The sequence below is a fragment of the Ciconia boyciana genome, chromosome 1 (assembly GCF_034638445.1).
Source record: "Ciconia boyciana chromosome 1, ASM3463844v1, whole genome shotgun sequence".
Taxonomy (NCBI): Eukaryota; Metazoa; Chordata; class Aves; order Ciconiiformes; family Ciconiidae; genus Ciconia; species Ciconia boyciana.
In genome coordinates this window covers 26,419,452-26,444,069 of record NC_132934.1, presented here as the reverse complement: position 1 = coordinate 26,444,069, position 24,618 = coordinate 26,419,452, and the positions used below count along the sequence as shown (strand labels likewise).

The following is a 24,618-nucleotide window of genomic DNA, read 5'->3' as shown; positions in this document are numbered from 1 at the left end:
TTTTTTTTACACTATGCTGTCTACAAAGGCAGTATTTGATGGAAGGTGGAGTTTTCTTTTTAATACATTCACTTAAAAGTTTGGAAGACAGGGAGAAAGACTGGCAGCTATATAATACAAAGGTAGGTATTTTGATTTTGAACAGATTGAGACAATTTAGGAGGGCAAAATAGGATTAGGCGAGTATTGTTCAAGTCATGTCTTAGAAGACGTAAACATGAGTACAATCCAAATATAACATTAATTTATATTGCAGTGAAATGACAAAGTGCTATCTCAGTGCTACAAGGAATTGATTCCTACATATTAAGGACAAATCTGCCAGTACTGACGTTCAGTTCCGCTTTCAAGGTGACACACAGGTACATTTGTTTGGTTTTAATGAAAGTTAAGAATCCTGAACACAATTACATAACATGGTGTATTTAGGGACAAGATCTATAGATACGGACTAATCAAGTATACTGATTTCAAGCTAGGAAATAATGAGCTGGTCTTTCCATGTAGTAACAGAATTGTTAAATAAGTTTCACTGAAAAGACAGCAACAGAATAATTCAGTCTACAAAGTTTTATTAGTGGTGGCAACACACAAAGTCAAAAGTAGCAGCATGCATCTCATGTCTTTTTCCATTTTACATGTGCATTAGGAATTTATCTGACATATCACCGAGATAGTAATGTGGAGTGCTGTGGTAACTATTTTTACTACACATTTTTAGAAACAAAAATGTACTGAGTTTTTCTACTTTCTAACAAAAAGGTGTTAAGTGCCAAGATCTGACATTACCTCAGTATAAATATGCTGAACACTTCCTTTTCTCCTCCTGCTTGCCTTTCACCATCCCTTAGTATTTCACCTTAAATTTCAGAAACAATTTGAAAATGAAGACAATCTGCTCACTTAAAATGTCACTTACCATTGACCAAGGCCACATTTATTCCTCTGCCAACATTATTTTTAACTCCACTCATTAAACTGAAACAAAATAAACAATTTTATTTTTAATAAGACAATTTACTGATGTGAAATATTTCTGGTTTTTAAATAGGATCAAACTGTAAGAGATACATAGTTGAAAGACCACATGTTCATGAGTACTTAAATGAAGTAAAATCTCCTTGAACTAATCTGTGTGCTCTTATAGCACCACTGAATTGAGAACAATAGATCAAATATTCCCCAGTTGTATCCATTTCATTTGATCATTTGGTTGCTTAATCATCTTGGTTTCAAAGTATGTGTGTATATTAAAAGTGTCACAAAAAATAAAGTGCTATTTATGTATTTAAGAAAATTCCTTGTAGTTAAAAAGCCTGAAACAAATAATAATTTGAGGAGCTTAGCACAGTCTTGTAACCAACATTTTAAGCTTTTTTGAAAGCACGTGATGAACAAAAATGTGTTAATGAGTTTAAAAGTTAACTCAGAGGCATTTAGAATTAACATTGCAGCATTACACTAAGAAACAAGAAAGTCAAAGCAGTTAGCAACTTGTACCTGTAATAGGAAACCTAAATCCAAGAAAAATAGTTAATACACTCATGGGACTTTAAAACAAAAGTTGAATATAATCTTGGAGTACAGTTACACATCTCAACGAAACTGTCACAATCTATGACAGCAATTACTTGGCCAAACTCAGAGTGGCAAAGGAGCTGGAAAGAAGAGATGCATTGTGAAATGTGAAATGGAAGCCCTTCAAAGCTGTAAAGAAGAGCTAATGGGAATGTCAAGACCGTTAGCTAGGGTGCTGTGCTGCCTTGGGCCATGGTGGGTGTACCACTCCAGTGAGAGGAAGCTTCCAGACCTCCTCATCCCTTTTCACTGGCACTGTATAAAGATCTCTGTTCTGCCTCCAGACCCCAAATATCCCAGCGTTAACATTTTGAAGCTAGGAGTAAAAGAGTTAACGTACGCAAGGAGAAACAGGAGTACGGGTTGAAACAATTACATAAATTAAGATAATGAAGAAGTCCTCAGCTGAGATTCAAGAAAGCACCTCAGCATAAGCATGTAGGCGCACATATCTCATTAATTACAAACACACTAACAGATGCTTTAATTCCATCCTGATCAGGATTTCTTCAACACCTCTAGCTAGCTCTAGGAAGGGTCTTGCAGATATGTACAATCCTGTTATGTTCAAAACTTTTTCCACTTTTCTTCTGCGATCATATGATTTTCAGGTCATGTCTGCACATCCATTCTAAGCAACGTTTCAGAAGGACCACATCCTTACACACACAACTGCAACATCAGCTTTCCCATGCTAACTTATTAGTGATAGGCTAGAAACAAGAAATGGTCTGTCACAGAAGTATGACAAAAATCTTCCTCTGTGATGCTATCTTTTGCACCCAGGATGAAGACAGAAGCCAAAATTTAGAGGAATGTCAAATTTAATAGACAACTATCAGGAACAGACTCAGTTTTAGCTAGTCCAGAGAGGCTGTGAAAGACTACCAGTTAATGGTAACTCTTGGCACAGTGACTTAGGTTTTAAAGAACCAGTAATCAGAGATGAAAGAGTCCATATTATTCTGTTAGTCCTCTAAGTTATACCATCTGCCAAAAATTCTGATTCAAATTAAAACTCTAATTCCGTAACTTCTGAAATAGAAGACTTGAAATTTTCTGCTGAAATGCAGAATTCAGTTCTGGTTAGTAGGGAACTCCAGAAATATTTTAGCCACTGGAGGATCATTTCTTCTCTGATCACATGATTTTCACGTCATGTCTGAGCACCTGTTCTAAACAATAAAAACATATGGCAAATAAAGACTGAAAACATTAATGAAAAAAAAGGCAGTGAAGTTCTGAACACGGTCCTTTGCTCATATACAATGTAGTGGACATTTAATTTACCAAAAAGAATAAGAACTTCCTTTTATTTTAACTACAAAATTCTCTGTAAATAAATACCAGTCAAAAAATATCCAATACTGGGGTGACTAGACACTGAAAATCCACACATACATAACAAAAGTTATAATGGACTTCAGACAACAAAATCCTGCAAATATGAATACAAGAATTACTAGTTATTGAAGAAATGCAGTGCGACATTCTGCTGCTATAAGGTTACTGCGGCACAATCATGCAACTGGCTTCTTAACAGAAGTAAAACTGCATGGAGGAGTTGCTGGTAAAGTAGTATAGCAATATCGCCCCTTCTTCTAAAAAGCCCATGAAGTAGCAACTACAATATTTAATATTTTGATGATGACTACAGTATGTTTTTTCTAATTTGGATTATGTCCTTCCAATATAGGAGAACAAGGCTATAACTGAATTTCTATACAGCAGAATTCCTATTTCACACCAAAATATCTATATAAGCAAAAAGAAAAAATGAGAAATTAAATGCATTCTGAATTATATCAGCACCTTCAGTGCTCTCAAACCAAGTGATGTCCTTATGTTTAATACACAGCAAAAAACCTACGTTGCAAATATCATTGACAAATTATGAAAACTTGTCCCTGCTTCCTTGTCTTGGAAGTATGAAGAAAAATACAAAGTAATCAGAAAAAAACACTTTGCAGGAGTGAGTTCACAAAACATCACTAAAAAAGAGCTACTGAAGAGGAAATTAGTTCTTTCAGAGCTCTGAGATACTTTACACACTTGAGATAGCTTGTGCACTGTCACAAAACTACAGGCTGTAATGCGACAGTTTTCTCACACGAGGGCAGCTGTTCATCAGTTTTAGAATTCTTCCAACAATCTACAATCAACAAGTTATGGGAGCTTTTGAAAGAGAAATCAAATGTCTTATGAGCAAAGCAGGAGATGATATAAAATTAACCAAATTTTCTGGTGGACATTTAAATAGACATTACAAGTCCTCCTCAGAAGGAATTCAGAAGGATTTTTGCCAAGGGAAACTGGACTTAAGACTCCAATAGCTGTGCACTAAAGTGCACAACTAGTATTAAAAGAATAGAGGATTTCCTGCCAGCAACTACTTTCTTTTCATCACTTTCTTCAGTGAAATATCCAGTAGAGGATTTTTTTTTTTTTTTTGGACAGGAACAACAATCTCTTCTTAGTTAACGAGTAAGTGATTAAAAAAAAAAAACAACAAATCAACCCTACAATCCTGAAGTTAAAATATTACTTGCACTCCCACAACTTGTAATCAGTGAATCACCCTAAGTCTTCACTGATATTAAGCTTCCTAGCAACCAGAATGAGAAGGTAGCAAGTTTTCTAACACCAACAAAAACACCATGCAGAGAGATTAGATAAGACTGTCCAAGGTCATGAAGCGAATCAATGATAAGAGTGGAAAGCAGAACCTAGCAGCTTTTAGTTAGTATGTGCCAACAGTGAGCTCATGCTCACTTTACACGTGCTGCCCAACTACACCGTGATGCTCCGCTGCAAATGCACTCCTACACAAGTGAGCAAGCTTGAGCTAAGTCAGCCGCACAGAAGAACAGCTTGAAATTTGAATGGTGCTTGCGGTTCTACTAATAACACAAAGCAAAGAAGCTGCATGCGTTTAGTTGTCAGGGAAAAAAGCTCCCATTTCAACTTCGCTACATCTTAATTGCTAGTTAGTGCTAAAAATAGTCTTCTCTAAGATCGTATAAGACTACTCTCTAAAGTAACTCTAAGATTAAAATGATGGAAAATGTAAATCAATACTTTTTATTCTCTTATAGATTAATTATCCTATTTACTATATTACACGGGGTTATGTTGTTCACAGTGAAGTTGCCATTTGCTCTAGAATTCATTAGCACTAACTGCTGTACGTGCTGTCTGAACCACTCTGTACTAACATAGCGTGGGCTGAGAAACAGCTAAACTGGAGTAGTTTAAATGCAAATGGAAGGCAAAGGCTTGTAATTGTGACCAATATTAAAAAAAAAAATCCTTGACAATACTAACATCATGTCTTTTCCAACACGTGACATGCAAAATTGAGTGGATAGATTATGTTACATGACACACTCTGCACACTCTGGGTGACAATGAGCAGGAGCAACCTAAGAGCAAAGAAACAAAGAGTCTAAAAGTAAATATTAATATTCCCATTATGGGGATTACTGAAAGTTACTCAGTTAAATACTCTAGGCACAGTATTATTTATAATACTGTGTTAAAAATACAGTTATCAGAAATACAGGACTTAAACTCAAAACCAAACTGTTTCAAGCAGTTCCTTTCCTCATTACACAGTTATTTTAAGTTTATTAACTTTAGTTACTATCAGCACAATTAAGTAACTACTGATCATTAAAATACTATTTTTCCCTTTTGAAGTAATCCTTTAAAGAAAAGTGGAAAATATGTTCTGACATTGGTACTGTGGAAAAGATAGTTTAAAAGATGACTTGCAAAAGACAATTCCACAGCACGGTTTTAGCTGATGACATGCAGTTAGAAGTATCAAGAGTAATTACTTAAAAATACAATTGTGCCTCTAACAGTAATTCAGTGAACAAGAACGAGTTACTTGGAGGCAAGTTTGCATCTGACTTGACAAAGTCTAACTAATCCTTAAATCTGTAAGCCTGAAATAAAGTGTAAGCTATCTTGCATGTATTAAAATAGCATACATTTCTGCATTTACTGCAGGGTAGTAAGTGTTCTTCATCAGAAATTAAAGTTACAATGCAGTATAATTTTTTCATGTGGTCAAACCATTGGCAAAACAAAACCTACGAAGAATCATTTAACCTACTGATTTTGTGTGCAAAGTGATACAAGACAGCATTTGAAAGAGATACTTAAGAGACAACAGGTAAAAATACTTACACATTATCTTCTACACAAATTTTAGGTCCAACTACATTTGCTGCTCCACTTGCCATTTTGAATGCAAAATGCTTTTCAGGACAAGCTTTAGAGATTCCACACTTGTATCTTGGAGGTTTTGTAGCTTTCAAAAGGAAATAAAACAGGATTTTAGAGACAATACCACAGGTAGGCTAACAGAGAAATATCAGTTAGGTTTTCTGAAGGAATTCAAGGAAAAGAGCAAAGACAAACAGTATTTCATCTGCAGTTTTATAGCAGCTTAAAACAATCTAGGTTCCTGCAGTATCTCATTATTCTACTTCTTGTTCTCACCCTGCTGCTTGCTCTGGCACTGTCATCAAAAGCCACATGACAAAACCACAAGTGAAATGCTGGCAAAAAACCAGACTTTGCCACAAATTTAGGAAAATCAGGACAAGAGGAAAATTAGTTTCTGATTGCATTTAAAGTGTAATTAAGACTTCCTTAACTATGAAAATTCAACAGTCTTTCTGTTATTAGCAAAACCAAGTCACAGCAGTAACACATGCATATTAATACTCACAGCGTGCAGCTGCATCCAGTGCTGATCTAGCTAAAATGCAAAAAAAGTTATACAAGATGTTACTATTAAAGTATCATCTGCTATAAAATATCCTATAAGTTTAAAACCTTTCTGTACCCCTATAAGAACAGGTTGGTTGAAATGAAGTATCAAATACATCTGAACATTATGTTCCAATATAAAACATTAACCTTTACATGGTAGAAGAATGAAAGTGTTCAGGAACCACATTTAGAAGCACTGCCTTAATTTATGACTCTCTGATTAACACAAAGATCCATGGAGATACAAAACCACCAGGGATTTGTGGAGGTGTGGGCACTAAAGTGAAATGAATTCCCTCCTTACAGCTTCACCAGGATGGGGTTCCTTCCACCTAACACTGGAAGCCTGCAACTCAGGTGTATTTGAATCCAACCATTCATGACTCCCTTTCTTGGCATAGGAAGAGACGCAAGTGACCTCGTCATGCATTTGTCTGCAATACATCTGTAATACTTAATGACACCTGTGTCTCTTCAACAATTGTTAAAGATGCCTCTGGTGACTGGTTCAGATGTTGGCTCACAGTGTAGTAACCTGCAGTTAAATAACAAGAACGCTACCCATGCAGCTGCTAATCCTCTTCTGTGTAGAATCTGGGCACATGTTCTGAAATGTTTTGATTACTGCATGTTCAATCGTACATGGTAGTGTACCTGTGCTAGCAAAAAAGCCCACCCAAAACATAAATTCTGAATTGCTTAAGCAACAGAAAGGCAGAGTGCAGATTTCCAGAAACATCATTCAAGTCACCTAGTTTACAACTCCAGACTAAGACTGTAAGTACCAGTGAACAGAAAAAGCAGGTAAAATTATGCATATTTGGCAGGCAAAAGAATCAAACTGATTAAGAGAGTAGGTTAAATATTTCATACAGTAAATAACTTAATACACACATGTATATGTATAATATATATAAAAAAACAACAAGTACACACATTAAAAATAAACACAGAATTCTTAAGTGTAAGAGCCTGAGTCAAGCTTAAAGCAAAATCAACATGATATTCTTGATTATGGGTCAAGTAAATATTAATAGATGTCTGGAGAAAAAAGAAGTCATCACTTACCAAATATGTGTCCTAAGTTTGCATCCATTTTTATTTCAAACACTTGAGATATGACATAAAACGTCAATAAAAATATTGCTATGACTACTACCAACTTTGCAGCACCTATTTAGAAGCAGAGAAAAGTTTTTAAAAAAAATCTGCAAATGATAACATTAAGTTTACCAAAATTAACTATATAAGAAATGTATATCAGATTACATTAAGGTGAACTCAGAAACAGGATGATAATTTGTGGACTCACTAAACAGAAGTAATCTGCACGAAATGGACATTATAATGCAGGATGCAACTGAGCCAGTCCATCAGGTTACTATAGCATATATACATACCCTGCTCTCAAGCCTTCTCCAGCTTCATGTTTGTCTGACACCACAGTTCACCAACTCAGCTCAGCAGCCAGGAGAAGCCACAGACTTTTCCATGGAAATCCAGCTTAACAAAATGAACTAAGTTGATCTAACTGGCTGCTGTCCAAAGGGGACATTTCTGCCTCCCCCCATTCGACCTCCCTGTTCTTAGCCATGTGTATCTGTTTCCTCATTGTTCACAAATAGTCCTCTCCCCTCGTCCCCCAGAATTGAGCTACCTCTATTTTAACATATGGCCAAGACTGAGTGATTAGGGATCTGTTCATATACTGTAGCTTGGCTGCTATGGTTAGTCAGGTCTGACCATTACATTAAAAAACCCCCAAAAAACTACCAAACAAACAAAAAGCCTCCTCACCTCCTTTTCAACAAATTTAAATTACTGACCTTCAAAAAGCAGATTTGAAAACTCAAAAGAGCTAATTTAAAAAGTAATAAAAAGCAGTACCTCTCCCCTCCCCCTTTTAATATGTTGAAGCCTCAGGTAGCTTGAAGTTTTATAAGCCTAACTTTCTCCAGTGTTGAGTGGTCAAACTACCTCCTGGGAGAACAGCTGGAAGCACACAACCACAACAATTTAAATCTGAAATGGAAACTCGGGTGTATGTGGTACTGCCATGAACCCCACCATTTTTTAGCATAATTTTCAAGGGATTTTTACAGAATACTCCACTCCTACCTTATTGCAAAATACTAACTGACTGAGTGTAGAAGTTAGGTGAGGAGGCATCTGATCAACAGCCTGCCTTCCTGTCTCACCCCAGTATGTCAAACTGTTTGGAAGAAGCAACCTTACAGCATGCTTCTGTTTCTTAGATTGCCAGCCAAATAAATCCTTCAGAAAAAACCCAAACTTATGTACTCCTGCAGTTCTCAGACTGCTGCTGTGATGGGCTGTTCAGAAAACCTTAAAATAGACAGATTACTCAGCCTTCAGAAGGATGAGAGATGTTAATCAATCCTTCCAAAAGGCTAAAAACAAGATAAGGGGATAGAAAAATAAAAGATGAAGATAGAGATACAACTTGTTTGTTTGCTTGTAGTTCAGTCTTCCTCTCCCACTTTCCCTTTTCGTGTGTGTGAGCACATACATACTATGTAAGAAAACACAGATGCAAACTTAATTTAAAAATATTATGCTGGAACTCCAAAGATTATTGCACTTGAAGGGAAGTGAACCACATGCAAGCACTCGAGAAAACAGATGATCTGAACATACGTTAAGAAGTGGAGAAAAGGTTTTCAAAGCAACACTGCTTAAAAAGACAAGATGGTACCAGATTTTAGAATGTGTCATCTAGCAAGTAGCACTTGGAGAGCGTGTTGTTTCAGTAGATAGTAGGTGAGATGAACAAGAACTCAAGTCTGAGCACTAATCATCTCCTCCACTATATATCCTGAGCCTTTCAACTGAACTGTGAGTGCTCCCTCTAAGGGAGAGGTAAGAAATCTCCTAGAAAATTATTTTAGCACTTGAACCAAAACCAGCCTGTTTGCTACAGGTTAAACGTTTTATAGCAACTGCTGTATCTTCATCTGTGGGTTTTAGCAACAAAAATAGTTAGATGGAAGAAAAAAAAAAAAGAGGTTTGGAAAAGTCATTTTCCAGGTGATTTAGCCATCTTCTAAAAACTGTAGCATTTTCCAGTTCTTTATCAGATTTACTTTAGCAGGTTGTTTCCAGTTATACATATTGAGGATAATAAAACAACTTTGGAAGTAGTGACAAAAATCAGAACTAATTTCATGCATTAATAAGGTTAATGTGCAACTCTTGGAAAATAAGGTGTCATTCTCTCCTAGAAGAGCCAACAGTTGCTCCTTCTGCAACGTAAAACTACAACTATCAATAAAAGTGCAGAAACTCAAACCTGTTCAATTGCCACACAGGCTATTCTACTACAAGGAAATATCTAAAATACTATTTTCTTGCAGTGTTATATTGGCAAAGATTTTTACAACCACTACACCTTCTGTCAAGTAAAATCAGTTTCTTAAATCCTGTACTACAGTAACTTACCTCTATGAAAAGGCTTTTATAGCTTTCAAACTCCCAGTAACCATTCAGGAAGTTTCAGACACTATACTATAATAGCGCATAAGACTTTTGGTTGGGGTGTGAGGCAGGGAAGAAATAGCTTAAGACATCAATTGGCTATTTCCTTATTCTTTCATCATCTTACACAGTTAGCAGACAAAGTATGTCAAATCATGGCACCTTAACCAGTCACTGCAGATCAGCTGAAGCATTTTAACCAGCTGCTTGCTCTTAGACCATCCCAAATTCCAAAATGAGTTTCATTAAACACCAGTTAAATGGAACAGCAATGCCTGTTATGCCAGTTAAGTTTATTCTAAAACCTTATTGTCACAACTTGTTAATGCTGTCTATTGCACTTGTTTCACAAGTGACAAAAGTCTGATTTTACTGAGCATATTTACCTGCTATTCTCATGTTTAGTCTTCAGCCAGCTAATGACACTACTGCATTAAAAATAGCCACCTAGGAAAAAAGAAAAGCACATCATTGTAATTACAGTCAAATAAGCACTTTTGTGATAACAGTAAAAAAACCCACAGATTTTCTAGCCAATAACATTAATGATGACTGTCATGAATACCTAATTCTTAATGCTCACAGTAAAGGGAAGAAGATTTAAGATGGATTTCTGATGTATTGCTTTCATTTGTTACTCTGTGAAACAAGTGTTCTGAAAAACCATTGATTTAATTTCATCAAATCCACTACCAATTCTGTTCAACTGTCAGCCCTTCAATCTGTGACATAAGTATTTATCAGCGCTGTATCTAAGCAGTCTTTGATTTCCTAAAGCTATGTGGTAAAAGTCAACAACTCCATCTGCATTGCTTCAAAGTCCTAGCAACTTTTGGATGCAAGTTGTTATTTGGCAACATAACATAGCAAACTACGCTTTGGAGAGAAAAGATTTAAGCATTTTGGCCTTTGCGATACTGCATAAACTGCATTCAATTGAACTGAAAGAAGGTTATTCTAATACTTTAATCTATGCATTACAGAAATGTAGTAACACATTCGTCACTCATAGCAGCATCCAGAAGATTCACGATGGTCAATGGTGACAGAAGCACCAACCCTAGAACTGAGACTATTTCTGAATAAACTGAAAACCATTGCCTCTGAGCAAACACCACACAAGCACCCAAAAGTTTCTTCTTGAGAAGAGCTTGCCACCACGTAAAGTCAAAACGGGCCACAACCTACACAGACTCTGTTCAAAGGCTGCTACCAGCTTCTCCTCAATCAACCCCTTGTCCCTGGGCTGTACCAAATCTCTTGCCCTCTGCCTGAAGAGCCACGGCTGCTGCTGGCCCTGCACCAAGGTCATGCTCAGCCACGGTGGGCCCATGCTGCACTGAGCCTGGACATCTTCTGTCTCGAGTTTCCCCCTACTCCCGATTCAAGAAGCACAAAGCAAAGATGACCACGTACAGCCACTTGGCACCCCCAGCACCGACATGGTATCTATGCAAATCAGGTTTGGCAAACATCGTAATCTTTACTAATGAAATACTACATATCTATTAGAAACACGGTAATTTGTTTTACAACATTTAAGTAGATTAAGCACGTAAAAAAATTATTTTAAATGAACTGAAATTAGAATTTGCGTGAAAACAGTACGCTACCTGAACTATTGTATTTTCTTCTGTTCTTATCACAAGTAAGAAAGGGCCCTCAGTTACTTTCAAAAATACATGAGGCATTCAGACAAATAACAGTCTGTAATCAGTACTTCCCTTTTGGATTTAAAAAAAAAAAATATTTCTGAATTTGCATTTTCCTGCATAACTACTTAAATTTAATATGGGAAAAGAAAAACTATTGGCATTCAGGGATCTTGTTGGATCATCTACACTAAGGACGAATTTGAAAATATGTAATAAACTATAATTCTAACCCAAGTAGCCGTCCCACACCCCCCATCACAAAAGCTACAGCATCCCTAACACTCTGCAGTCCTATGTCATGACTTCAAAAACCATCAAAAATATTATCTTTAGAAATTATTTGAAAAACTATTGTTACTAGAAGTCAGGAAGTGCAAATCACTTGAAGATCATCACCAAAACTCCCACATAGCTCTCATGGTCTATGCCAGGGAGGAAAAATTGATATTACATAAACAACCTTTTGCCTTCACTTAACTCAGTATCTGTAAATTCAGTGATTTGTGTTCAGATCCTCTTTGCCAAAGACACAGTCATTGTGCTCTACTGCTCAAAGTTTCCAAGAAAATGGTCAGCAGAGAAAAACACAGGAAAAACCAAATACAAGTATAGAAATATTTATTTCTACTCCACAAGAATTCAAAAATAAGTATCAAAGTTTGAAAAGCAGAGAAATATTTTTGAATGCTAAGGTTGTACTACAAGGGAAATCTCATAGCATATTATGGACATAATATATCCATTATATTTATAGCCACATATATTATATCCGTATATAATATCTTCTTTCAGTGAAAGGCTAGTATTTATGTGTCTTATAAAAAGGCAAAAAGAACCTGCCAGGGCAGATAAACTAATTTTATTTCAAAGTCTGTGAACAGAATTATTCTGAGCTCCTTTCTCTCCCCTCCCCACCCCCGGAAATATATCAGCATTAAAACAAACACCGTCTGTAGTTTGAACAACCACGAGCTTGTTTTAAGTCAGCACTGAAAAAGAAGTTTCCCCTTTTTGCTTTACTATAAACAAAAACACATAACAAATTCGAAGCATGAAAGCAAGAATATGAACAAAACCAAAAGCAGAAACTAAGTTGAACGACCACATGATCCAACCTTGCCTGCAGAATACCTTTATCCCAACGTCCCTATCCACTCATCTCAGTGATCATTATTTGTTGCAATCAACAAATACACAACAGATAAGATACATTTTTTAAGTGTGACATGTTTTTCATTTAGAAAAAGTAAAAATGAGTATGTTATGCCTCAACTTGAAAGGAATTTTAAAAGTGATTTAGAGATTCTTTTCCTAAATTAGAACATACCAAAAAATTTGATCTAGAAAACAGATACAGGAATGCTACAGTACAGATAAACATTGCACAGCATTTTCCAGCTGCAAGAGAATAATTTATGAATGCCATGTCCTTTTCCTATACAGTATTATCTTAGAATTTTTTTTTTAATTCAAGACAGAACAGGAATAAAATAGGACAGCCCATGAGCCCTTAGGAATGCTTATAGACCATTACTCCACATCTTTAGTAGTAGACCTCATAACTGGAATTACAGAAGCGATATAAAAATCGATTTGCAATTTCTAATAGTGCATATTTTAGGATCATTTAAAAAAAACAACCAACACAGGACCACAACTGAGTTTGACCAGACTCAGATGAACAAAAGCAGTAGCAACAACATTCCTTTGATTGCTTTAGGAATGGGCTAAAAAAATCCAGTCACTGTTTTTCTCCTCTTTGACGTAAGATTCCATGAAGCAGAGGCAGCAGAATTACAACCTAAGTATCTTCTTGACTTATGAATGTCCAGTAATATAAATAATTATTTTATTACTACATTAACATAATTTCTCCCTGTCAGGCAGTACAAGAAGGCTCACATTTATCACTCACTAGTCAGAGACTGAGGCAGGAGGTGCAGCCTATAGCAGGGTCTATAGGCAGCCCCCTGATGAGTACAGCAGAACCCCATACAGAGGCAAAGGCCAAGGAAGAGCACCACAAAACAGGCAACAGAAGCGATCAACATCTACAAGTCACAAAGTAAAATGGCTGTTTTGGGAAGCATTATATTGCACGACTGTGAAACATGGATTTTCTTTTTCTTCAGACTGTTTTCTTAGTGAAGAACTTAAGAAGTTTATCAGTCAAGGTCTAAAACCTAGGCAGTGGAAAGAAACCAAAAAATCCCTCACATGCAGCATCAAGTGCCTTGAAACAAGAAGCTATCCACAGAAGAACCTAAGTGCCTTCAGATGCTGGTTTTCCTCTATGTCAAGAGAAAGGATGTTGTTATTCCCCAGGGTGGCCTATTGGAAGGAGAGGTGTGGCAAACTGCAGGTTTACATCTATCATGGACAGAAGTAAAGGTGTTATAAGTCAGAACAAATTCTAGTTACAATCAGCATAGTCAAATATCTGCATGTGGCACATGCATTCGTTCACAAGATGAATATCACTGTCAATTTCAGCTATTTTATTAAACTTCCGAGGTCAGAAGTTTAAAATGCCATCAAAGGCATCTTGTGCAACTCTTCATGAGGCTGGAGGAGCATGCTCTCCTTTTCCTATGGTCTCTCTCAATGCTAAAGGTGTGGACACATCTCCCCTCAGCAACAACCACATATGTCGAAGAGCTTTCTGAACCCTGCTGCCTGTCGTCGCCAGTTCACAGGAGCCAGCATTCCAGAGAACAATCAGTGGCAAGACGTTCAGACCAGTGACCTCTCAACTACAGTAAGCCATATACACATCCTCAATAAAGAGCACAAAACTACAAAGAGGTTGTGGTCTACAGGCTGGTAGAGTCAGGCTTCTTGTCAGTAGCTGGCGGCTATTTTTCTTATAAGGCTTCGACGATGCTAACCTTCAGCCGAGCTCAGCCAGCCAGATGGTAAAATTCCAGTATGTAAAGCTATGAAATACTGAATAGTAGAAAACAAAGAAGGGAATGTTTTGTTAAACTGATGTAGAAAGTTCTCTCTGAACTGGCAGAACATCTCTCAATGACAAAAGTAAGAAAAAACCAGCAGACAAGCAGGAAGCTGGTGCTGCCAGATTAGCAAATTCAGAAATTGCTCTTTCAGGACGGCCTAGCACATGGGTTGCTCAACCCCTCAAGAGTAGGAAGGAAAAGGTAGACAGCTCACTGAACCAGAGAAGACAAGAAGTTACAGGTTATAAATCCTTTTTGAATGTTGGCATGTCATTGCCCAGTTCCCTGCATGGAGTTGCATGTCTATCCATGCAGAAAAGAGTTATTTATTCTGGATGCAAACTACTAGGGAGTGGATATGTGGAAAGACAGTTGGGAGTTGAGGTTACTGTTTTTTTTTTTTCTGCTCCACCCATCCTTGTGCATTGTATTTTGTCCCAAGGCAGGGACAATTTCCAGATGTTGTGATTTCCAGCGTCAAAGCCATTCCAAGCAACCTCCATGAGACCCCAAAATGCTATACATAGGGCAACATAACCAAAGTAGAAGAAAAACAGAAAACAGCAGCTTACAATAAAAAAAGGAAGAGAGAAAAGGGCTTTCCCCCACTCTGCTCCACATGTTTATTAACTTGTATGAGGATGACAGACTCAACACAAATCTGACAAATTTAGTACATATGTCCACATAGCTACTGCACATATTTTGATACATACTAAAACTAGCTTCAATCAAAAAAGCAGCAGATACTTGCTTTTAAAAGTGACCTGTGTCTCTTGAGGAAGGTACTTCACACAGGGAGCTTATAATATAACTTCATTTAGGAAAACTACGAACCTATAATCTTGCCAAGCAAATCATCATCATGTTTTATTAGATGATATAAAGTTTCTAACACGCCAAGATTGAGTTCTTTCCACATTCATGTATTAGATATGATGGTCATCAAGCAAGTTTTCTTCTTAGAATCAAAGTGCAAGAGGAAGTTGTATTGAGGTGAGTAAAGTAACTGATAAAATACGCACAAACACACAAATAGTTCTTATTAATACTGCCACACTGACACAACACTGAATGAAGTCCAGATTTCAGTCCCGAGCTGAATGCAATTCAATTTGGTCAATTCTTTATCAGCCTTGCTCAACACTCTTGCCCAGAGACGGTGCCGTGGGGGACACAACGTAGGGCACGTCACTCGGGAACAGCCTCTGCCCTACTTAGGGCAGGTGAAAGCTTTGGCCACTTGCAATGTACTTCTGTTTATAAGGGTTTTGCAAATACGATTGTAATAAATGCTTTTATGGATAATAATGAAACATGCAGATCAGTCTACTTCATTCCCAGGATAATGGTATTTCTATTAGCAATTTGATAGTGTGCATAGATTATACTTATGAAACAGGCACACAAAAACAAGCAATGATGAGAGGCAAGAATTTAGAAGGTCAAGATAATTTTGAATTCTGACCTTAGCTGGTTAGAAAAAAGTTCCAAAATCAACAATATTTAATAAAACAGAAGGTAATACACTTCAAAACCGACATCAAGTGCAGCAAAACAGGCAGCAGTAATGAAGAAAAGGATCTAAGAGATTACAGCAGATCTCTAATACTGGGGTCAACAATGTGGTACTGCTGCAAAAGTGTAACTGCTCATTGTGAACCGTACCAATAGGATTGCCGTGTGTGAAACAAAAAGCATTATTCTGCTCTGCTCAATGTGCTATCTAGACTTCTAATTGAGACTCATATGTAGTTTTTTCCTAAGTCTATCTTAAAGCATAATCCCCAAAATGTAAGAGTCTAGGTAACAATTACATGACCTAAATAAAACAACTAAGGGCTAAAAGAATGAGGTTTGCTTTACAAGGAACTGGGAAAGTGTCATGGTTTAGCCCCAGCCAGCAACTAAGCACCATGCAGCCGCTCGCTCACTCCCCCCCGGTGGGATGGGGGAGAGAATCGGAAGAGCAAAAGTAAGAAAACTCGAGGGTTGAGATAAAAGCAGTTTAATAGGGAAAGCAAAAGCCACACACGCAAGCAAAGCAAAGCAAGGAGTTCATTCACTCCTTCCCATGGGCAGGCAGGTGTTCAGCCATCTCCAGGAAAGCAGGGCTCCATCATGTGTAACGGTTACCTGGGAAGACAAACACCATCACTCCAAACGTCCCCCCCTTCCTTCTTCTTCCCCAGCTTTATATACTGCGCATGACGTCATATGGTATGGAATACCTCTTTGGTCAGTTTGGGTCAGCTGTCCTGGCTGTGTCCCCTCCCAACTTCTTGTGCACCTGGCAGAGCACGGGAAGCTGAAAAGTCCTTGAGTAGTGCAGCAACAACTAAAACATCTCTGTATTATCAACACTGTTTTCAGCACAAATCCAAAACATAGCACCATACCAGCCACTATAAAGAAACTTAACTCTATCTCAGCTGAAACCAGGACAGAAAGCAAAGAGAGAAGTAAGGAACAGCCACTTTTGTCTCTTACCTCCAAGGTGTAAGTTAAAAATTTATTTTATTATTATTTTTTAAGTTTTAAAAGATGCTGAGATGGACTGTTCTCAATATACACTGGTTGCTGCTTATATATTTGTAGATATAACGTTGAAGAAAAACAACTTTCCAGCTACAAGGATAAACAAGAAATACAAATGAAGACTGTAAATCATCATAAAAGTCTGGAAAAATACAAAAGACAGGTTTTCTTAACCTAGGCAGTCTACAAGGTGCGCGTTAGTGTCCCCTTCAATATTAACCTCCTATTTCTACACTAATCTGTGGAAATCTGTACCCAGATAAATCTAAATCTGTATCAGCCTGAGATGCTTTGAATTAAATTCAGAAGGAAATTGTTTCCCCCAAGCAGGATTTAGAAGTTTGTATACTTTCAAAAATAGTCAAATAATGTTATACCTGTTTTTATCTGCATTTACTATCTGTGATTGATTATCTGTGATTTACTATCTGTGATTGATAACCTCAATGATTATCAGATCCATTTTTTTTCCTGTCAGAGAACAGCTAAAAAAAGCCATTTTACCTTTTCATACCTGGTAAAATGCAATCAGTGAAACAACATTTTGTTTAATCCAGCCTCTGTTAATAGATATTACAGTCTGTTGTTTACCAGCAGTTCAGGGTGGTGGTGGTGGTTTTCTACTTAAAATTACACAGTGAATTAGATATGTCAGGGACAGCATTAGCTATTCTTATGTGAGCTCTGGTTTTAAACCAGTGGTTATGCCAACCTGAATTACATGCCACAGACCAAACAGCTGAGACAGTCGAAATCATTCCAAGTCTAAATCTGAGTAGGAATCTAGGCTTCTAGTATGATCATTTTATTCAAATACCGGATGCATTTCCTTACCCAGATGATTGCTTACCTTTCTGCAAGACTATGCATAGTTTTTCCACCATGTTTACAAAACTCATTTAATTTGAAACTGGTGAAGGGCACACACAGAAAAGAATTACATCTTTAAAAAAGTAACTACTGTACTTCAATTTTATTGTATAATCATGTACCATCTGCATCTTCTGATGACACAGGGTGTGACCCAAGTAGTTGTTCCCTACAGGCACTCCTACATCCATATGAGTGCCTTGTGGTTATGGCAGAACTCCACACAGGCAAAAGGTTTGTCCACACAGAACAACTTACAGACTCCGGATATGTATTTTTTTTTCTCCTTTGAGACAAATACTACCATGAAGTATAAATATTAACTTCTTAAAAAAATGATACCACCTGAATTGTATTCTTCCATATACGTGTAAGATTCAGCTTGCTATTCTGACAACACTGAATTAGATCCAAAGCGTTTGCCTGTTAAAAATTTTTTATTCTATCAACTGCAAATGAAAACCAGAGAAATTTAGCCAATGAAACCCAAACTTATTCCAACATTAAAAATAGGTAATTCAGCTACCGTTGCATGCCTTATGTCACAAATACTGCTATGTGGTTTCACTTCTAAGAAAGGAAATATATGTGAGAAGAAGCATTATGCCAGAGTGTTTTGATACCCCATGTACAAAACAAACATTTCCCAAACGACATGTCAAATCACTGACCATTCAAGCTTTTGCTAGTAGCATCAATCCAGTACTTTCACCTTAGGCAACACACAAACTAGTCAGTCTCAAACACAGAAAAATTCTCCTGAATCCTGGGAAGCCTGAGATAAAAGTACTAAGGCATTGTTCCCACTGAGAATGAAACTCAATCCACATTCCTTTTGCAATTAAAACAAACAAGAAAACCCCCAAACCTCATAAGCACCCAATCCATACATTGAAGACTCTTCCCAAATATTACACAAAATTTACTGGTCCATATATTTAAAAATAGGATTTCATTTACTGTCCCTAAACCCCATACCATTTATATGTGATAAAATAAATTGTACCATTGCTGCTGATGTACCTATTAAAGAGAATCTTAGCCCTGTATTTCAAAGGGTTGGATAAAACCATGTAGAGAAATTCAGATAGATAAAATCCTCAAGGACAAATTGCTGAACCTCATTCACCCACTTGCTTTCCAACTTCATCACAGAGAAGTACATAAATCTCACAAGAGAGATTTAAGAGAGTGAGGTTTAACATTTTCTTCTATCAAATGTCAAACAAACTATTTTGTACCTGAAGCACTGCCGCAATTACCACCTGTTCCAAAGTTCAAAACCACTGATTTGTTTTCTGACATGTTTTTTTCTTTAAGAAAAAAATTACCACCTTGATTTCATAAGACAGCAAAGTCTGCTGAGTCTTGCCACAACAGGAAGGAGTAAATAAAGCTTTGCAACACATTTATCTGCAAGATCACCAGGTCTCACTTGAAACAAGGTGTTGCCAGAATCCAGTAGACGTTTCAAATGTACAACAGCTTTCACATCTTTCTATCAATAAAAAAATACCAAGCCTGTTAGAGTAATGCATCACTACCATGCATCTTATCCTGCCCCCTACAGCAATTCTCAATAGAACTACCATACAAAAAGGTTATGGGTCTCAAGAACAATTAACATACATATAATTACTATGACTTGATATAACCACACATGACCATCGCAGAAATTTATTTGAGGCTATGGTTACAGGTCGTCACTTCACACTGGCGCCCATTTTAAATAAAGTTATCAAAAGCAAGCAAGCAGAACAGGAAAGGAGCATTATAAATACTTCCTCTATAGGTCCAAGCTTACTGCAGGAAGACCGATCTGCTCCTCTGCACTATTCTTCTCCCCAAGCAAAACCAGACCCTTAAAGATAGTAGCTTTGAGATGTCAGAATTAGATCATCATCTTATGGGTGATATTCATTTACTGCACAGACCACCACATCAACCTCATCACACAGCTGCACACCGAGACCACAGACGCAGCGAGGCACAGAGCTCCTATGTACTTTGGAAGGCAGAGAGGATCAAGGGTACCAATAGTAGCAAGGGACACCACCACACGGTGCTGCCAAAAACAATACTATGATACTACCAAGCATCTAAGCTTCTTTAAAAAAAGCTCAGCATGATCTGAGGCTGCACGTTGGAAAGGAGTTTTAACCTTTGCTCAGAAGCAAGCTGATCTCAACAGGAAGCTGGGATGTGCCTCTGGGGAAAGTACTCCCAGGTGACAACCAGTGCTTAGAGCACTGTGGGTATCTCTCCTTCCTCTTGCTCGAAGGGATACAGAAACCCCTGCTCCACCACAGAGCACCTTCTCATCCACTCGTCTCCCACGTGAGGCAGCACTTGGCTTTGGCCTTCTGCAGGACAGAAAAGGAGTGCCACTGGCTGAGGGAAGAACCCTGCAGAGAAAGCATCAAGCGTCAGCTCAGGGGAAGAAGGGCAGCGGCAGCACAGCAGGCCCAAGATGGAGAGGGGCCACACTATGCCTACAGGACACTGCAGGGTTGGATCATATCGCAGATATGAGACTGCTGTCAGCGACTAATAACCTCCATGCTGCACGATGCACTCAGAACTGCAGTGCTCCTGTGGTACAGGCAAGTCATTGCTACTGGTCTGTATTAGCACTGGACAGGCCATCATTTGTGAGTGATGAGGTGGAAGACACTCAGAAATGAAGAGGAAGTCGGTCAGTCGCTTGATTCTTAAGAGCTCTAGAGTGACTCACTTCTTCCTACTGAAGACACAAAGACAGCAACAAAAATTGCAGTCTCTAGACTGGTTTCTGAGCATGAAGGTATTAGAACAAAGATCCATAACCTACCTCCTGGCTGGGTGCAATATTCTAGCAACCAGTATGAAACACATAAGCCATACCTAAGAAGAATTAATTTCACAGAAAAAAAAAAAACATCTAGGGGCAATGTATTCTTTTTGTATTTTTATGGATATATATACTTTTTATACTTCAATATTTAGTTAAAAATTGGTACACAACCCACTAACTAAAAGCCAACACAGCCATCTTACATCCTTTGAGATTTTAAAATCTAAGGATCATCATAAGTGGGAAAAATTAGTTATGTGGGATAGCAAGTTACTGCATGTCATCACCCATGGAGAAGTTTGCAACATTAAGTACGCGTAAACTAATTTGAGGAACAGCATCCCTCAGTGACAGAAGGGTGCTTACCACAGCGAGCTTACCACTGAGATTCTATGCACAGCTGACATGAAGATGCTGATATGCAATCACTGTATACTGTAACAACTCCTGATGCCATGCCTCTCTGGAACAGGCTGTTGTAAAAGAAATTCACTAATTATTACAGAAATTCCTGCAATAAACTTCTACCTGAACCAATTCAAATGCAGTTCCAAAACCATCCAGGTGTCACTGACGTTCAGCTGACCAGCAAGCAAGCAAACAGCCACGACAATTCCCTCAACCACCTCACGTGGTACTTGCAGTAACATCTGGGCTGATCCAAAAGCAGAAATAAGTGTCTGGCAGCAGGTCAGCAGCTTTCTAGCAGTGGTAGTACCAGCTTATACCAGCTTAAATGTTTGTGAAATTATGACTCATTAACTGGTGATACCAGAACAGATTAAGAAAAAAAGTCTTTGCTACTAGGAGATGGTTACTTTCTCCTTAGATAAAAGAATTGGAGAGAGGGTGCGAGAAGGGAAAGAAGTCAGCCAGTCAAGAAGAAAGCAAGTCTTATGAATAGAGGGAAGACTGTAAGTGTCATCTATTTTGATGTTAATTAAGATTTTAACTGGACTCTCATGAGAACTACCATGTTTTTGTACATACAAACACATTGTGCAACCTTCTGCTATTAAAACTGACTCAACAGCAGTGCACATTAAATGCAGGGCAGAGTTTACTCCAGCAGCTCCCTCTGTCCTGATAGTCTTCCAAAGTTTCTCCCCTCTCCCATATCCTCTTGGTACTGAGCTCTAACAAGAGCTGGAAAAAGCTAAGTTGCAGCTCTGTCTGCAAATTAAAATATAAACTATTTTTGTGTCATAGAAACATGGTACTGTATATGGGGAGCAAAAACAGTTTAACAGTTCCAAAGGAGTAACTATTGATAGCTCCCTGTGAAAACTTAAGTGTGACTGGATTTCAGGAAGCCTGGGTAAAATAATATTTAATATTGTCATCAATGACTTGGACTACTGAATAGGGACAAGCTTTTTAAATTTGTGGATAACTTCAAGATGCAGGCAGATGCAAACAAATTAAAGGGCAGAATTAGAACTACAAATTTTCCAGAAAAATATTTTTTTCTTTTAAGAAAAAAAAAATCCTAATGTCCTCTTGGGATGCATATATCATTAAGAAAAGCATGAGGAGCCTATGCTTGGATTCATGGTTAGACACAGCATTTTAGATTACGAAGTAGAAAGCCAGGAGCACCTATCTAAAGGTTACAGATGCTTTTAACATCCGAGTTGAAAATTCTGGTCCTAAGAAGTGAGGTTTCAAGCAGCAATACCAGTGTAAAGTTATTCCCTCATCACCCGTCTTTCGTGTTGTTGCTGGGCCTCAGGCCTGGATAGTACTAGGAAGCATGAAAATTTATGATAGGTGAGCTCACCTGCCAGGTTGCTCCAGCCCCACTCACCATTTCTGCAGCCCAGGCCACGTGATTTTCCTCTCTAAGGAAAGCTAACCGAGTAGAAGAGAATTAATGTAATTTCTGCCAGATTAGCAGACAACTTTTAGGAGTGTCGGGAGGCAAAGCACAGCAGCATCAGGCTGTTAGATTTGCTCAGCCATCTCATGAAGTCTCATTGTAACTCTCTAAGATTTCTGACACTATTGCAGATTACATTTTTCCTAAAGTAATCCTGAGAATTTATGGACAGTCTTGGTTTCAGATCAGTGTGAGACTTCCCAGAGGGATCATTCTAAACCGTGAAACAATTACAATAATTCCAGTGCTGGTGACAGCAAAACGACTGTCACAGGGTTGTGCAGCTGGCCACTGGCAGAGAAAACACGCAGGTTTACAATAATTATGCCTTAAATTCCAAACTTTCTCAGCAGATTTTAGTGACAATCTCAAAACTGAACATATATATCACTTACATTAGGGCTCATAGAGATACCGTTCACCGACATAAGTGGTAAGACTTGCAGCCCTTACACTCACAGGTCAACCCTCTGACTTCATTGGAACTGTAGGTTTAAAAAACAGAACCTAAGTTCTATTTGAATAACAACTTCTCTTTGAACAACTGAAATCCTAAGGAACAAGTTCTCTCTGTCTGCTGCAGATTCATCTTGTGGACACCTTATCTTTAGGCTATGAAATAATTTGTAAGCAAATTGGTATTTTTTGCAGCTTACATAGTACTGATCCATCTTGTGATCTTACAGGAAAAAAATCCCTTTCCCATATATTATGTTAATATTCTGAGCAAAACCATAAACTAAATACTCAGTCGTAACAGTTCACTTTTTAAATATTAGCTTGCCAAAATTCATTAAATTCTCACACTCTTTCTATATTATCACTCTTCTCTTAAAGTGCTGAGAAAAATCTCATTAAACATGGAGCACGTATTCCCTGAAGCACTCAGGCTGCACGTAGAGAGGCTAGGCAGTAACTTGTGGGTACCGTGAAGTGACTTTTGTAACGATTTACTCTACACCCTTACTGGGTGAAATGGTCAGGACTGTTGGAAAGGGATGGAAGCAATGGCCTGCAACAAACCAGGTGCCTCCTCCATCCCAAAGTGATTAGATGTTATTGCACGAGAATGCCAAGCTATTAGCTTCTGCAGAGCCTACCTGTAGGATTAAAGCAACTTACAAAACTTGTTCTGCCACACAGATAACTATGCAAACCAAGAGATGAAAAAGATTTCTTCATACTTAAAAGAATCCCTAGGGGCAAATATGTGCTAATGAAGACATTCATACCTTGATTAGTTTCATCCGCTTTAAAAAAAAAAAAAAAAGAGACTGTTGTGCACAGTCATTAACCAGCCATTTCTGGGGGTTTCTTTTCCTAAATAATTCTCCTATTAGTATTAAATAAATACTTTGTTAAAAGAAGAGGACCAGCCAACTAGGTTCACCAGCAAAGAACGGGCCCTAAGCCTGCGCAGTGTTATGGGGCACACACAATATTGCAAAGAATACCTGCTATACGCAAAGATCTTTACAAAAGTCTGGAGTTACTACGTTATCATTTAACCTCTTTTAAATGTGAAAAAAATTGAAAGATCAAGAAATCAGGTGAGTTACACAGCCCCTCGGCAGCTCAAGCAAAAAAGTAACTTAAGATATGGTAGCACTTACCTACCAAAAAAAGTATAGAATTACTACATTTTTTCCTACTTCAGCAACTCAGAGGCTATAAACCGAAAGAACACAGACTGCTCCGACAGGCATCCTCTGCAAACCAGGATGCACAGCACATTCTCCTTATCGGTTCCCGACTGTTCTCTGTAACGGCGTATTTAGTGGGCCAGTTAAACAGGAGCCGAGCCTCAAAACCCGTCTGCCAACAACGACCGTGCCCGGCCACCCGGCAGCGCGGGAGACCAGCGCCCCGCCTCCGGCGCGGGCAGCGCACCCACAGCACCCAGCGCTCGCTCCGGCACGGGGCGAGAGCAGCTGCTGGCGCCGCACCACCGCCGCAACCGCCAGCCCCCTCGCCGTGCCGGGCCGACGGAGAGGAGGAAGGGAACGGGGAGGGGGGAGGGGAGACCCC

At 38.2% G+C, this 24,618-nt stretch overlaps 1 protein-coding gene across 2 annotated transcripts in view; it reads right to left on the bottom strand.

Annotated features, from left to right (window-relative positions):
- FAM3C (FAM3 metabolism regulating signaling molecule C) overlaps positions 1-24,618 on the bottom strand; it is a 31,636-nt gene that overhangs the window by 6,523 nt on the left and 495 nt on the right. The window contains exons 1-6 of one of the 2 annotated variants that reach the window (XM_072861129.1): positions 21,092-21,184; positions 10,245-10,305; positions 7,432-7,536; positions 6,320-6,349; positions 5,773-5,896; positions 920-978 (exon numbers count right to left, since the gene is read on the bottom strand). In XM_072861129.1, the coding sequence (XP_072717230.1) occupies positions 920-978; positions 5,773-5,896; positions 6,320-6,349; positions 7,432-7,536; positions 10,245-10,257 (331 nt within the window). In that variant the 5' untranslated portion in view covers positions 10,258-10,305; positions 21,092-21,184. Of the gene's footprint in view, positions 1-919; positions 979-5,772; positions 5,897-6,319; positions 6,350-7,431; positions 7,537-10,244; positions 10,306-21,091; positions 21,185-24,618 lie in introns of those variants that run through there. The other variant, XM_072861124.1, reaches the window with a different exon arrangement.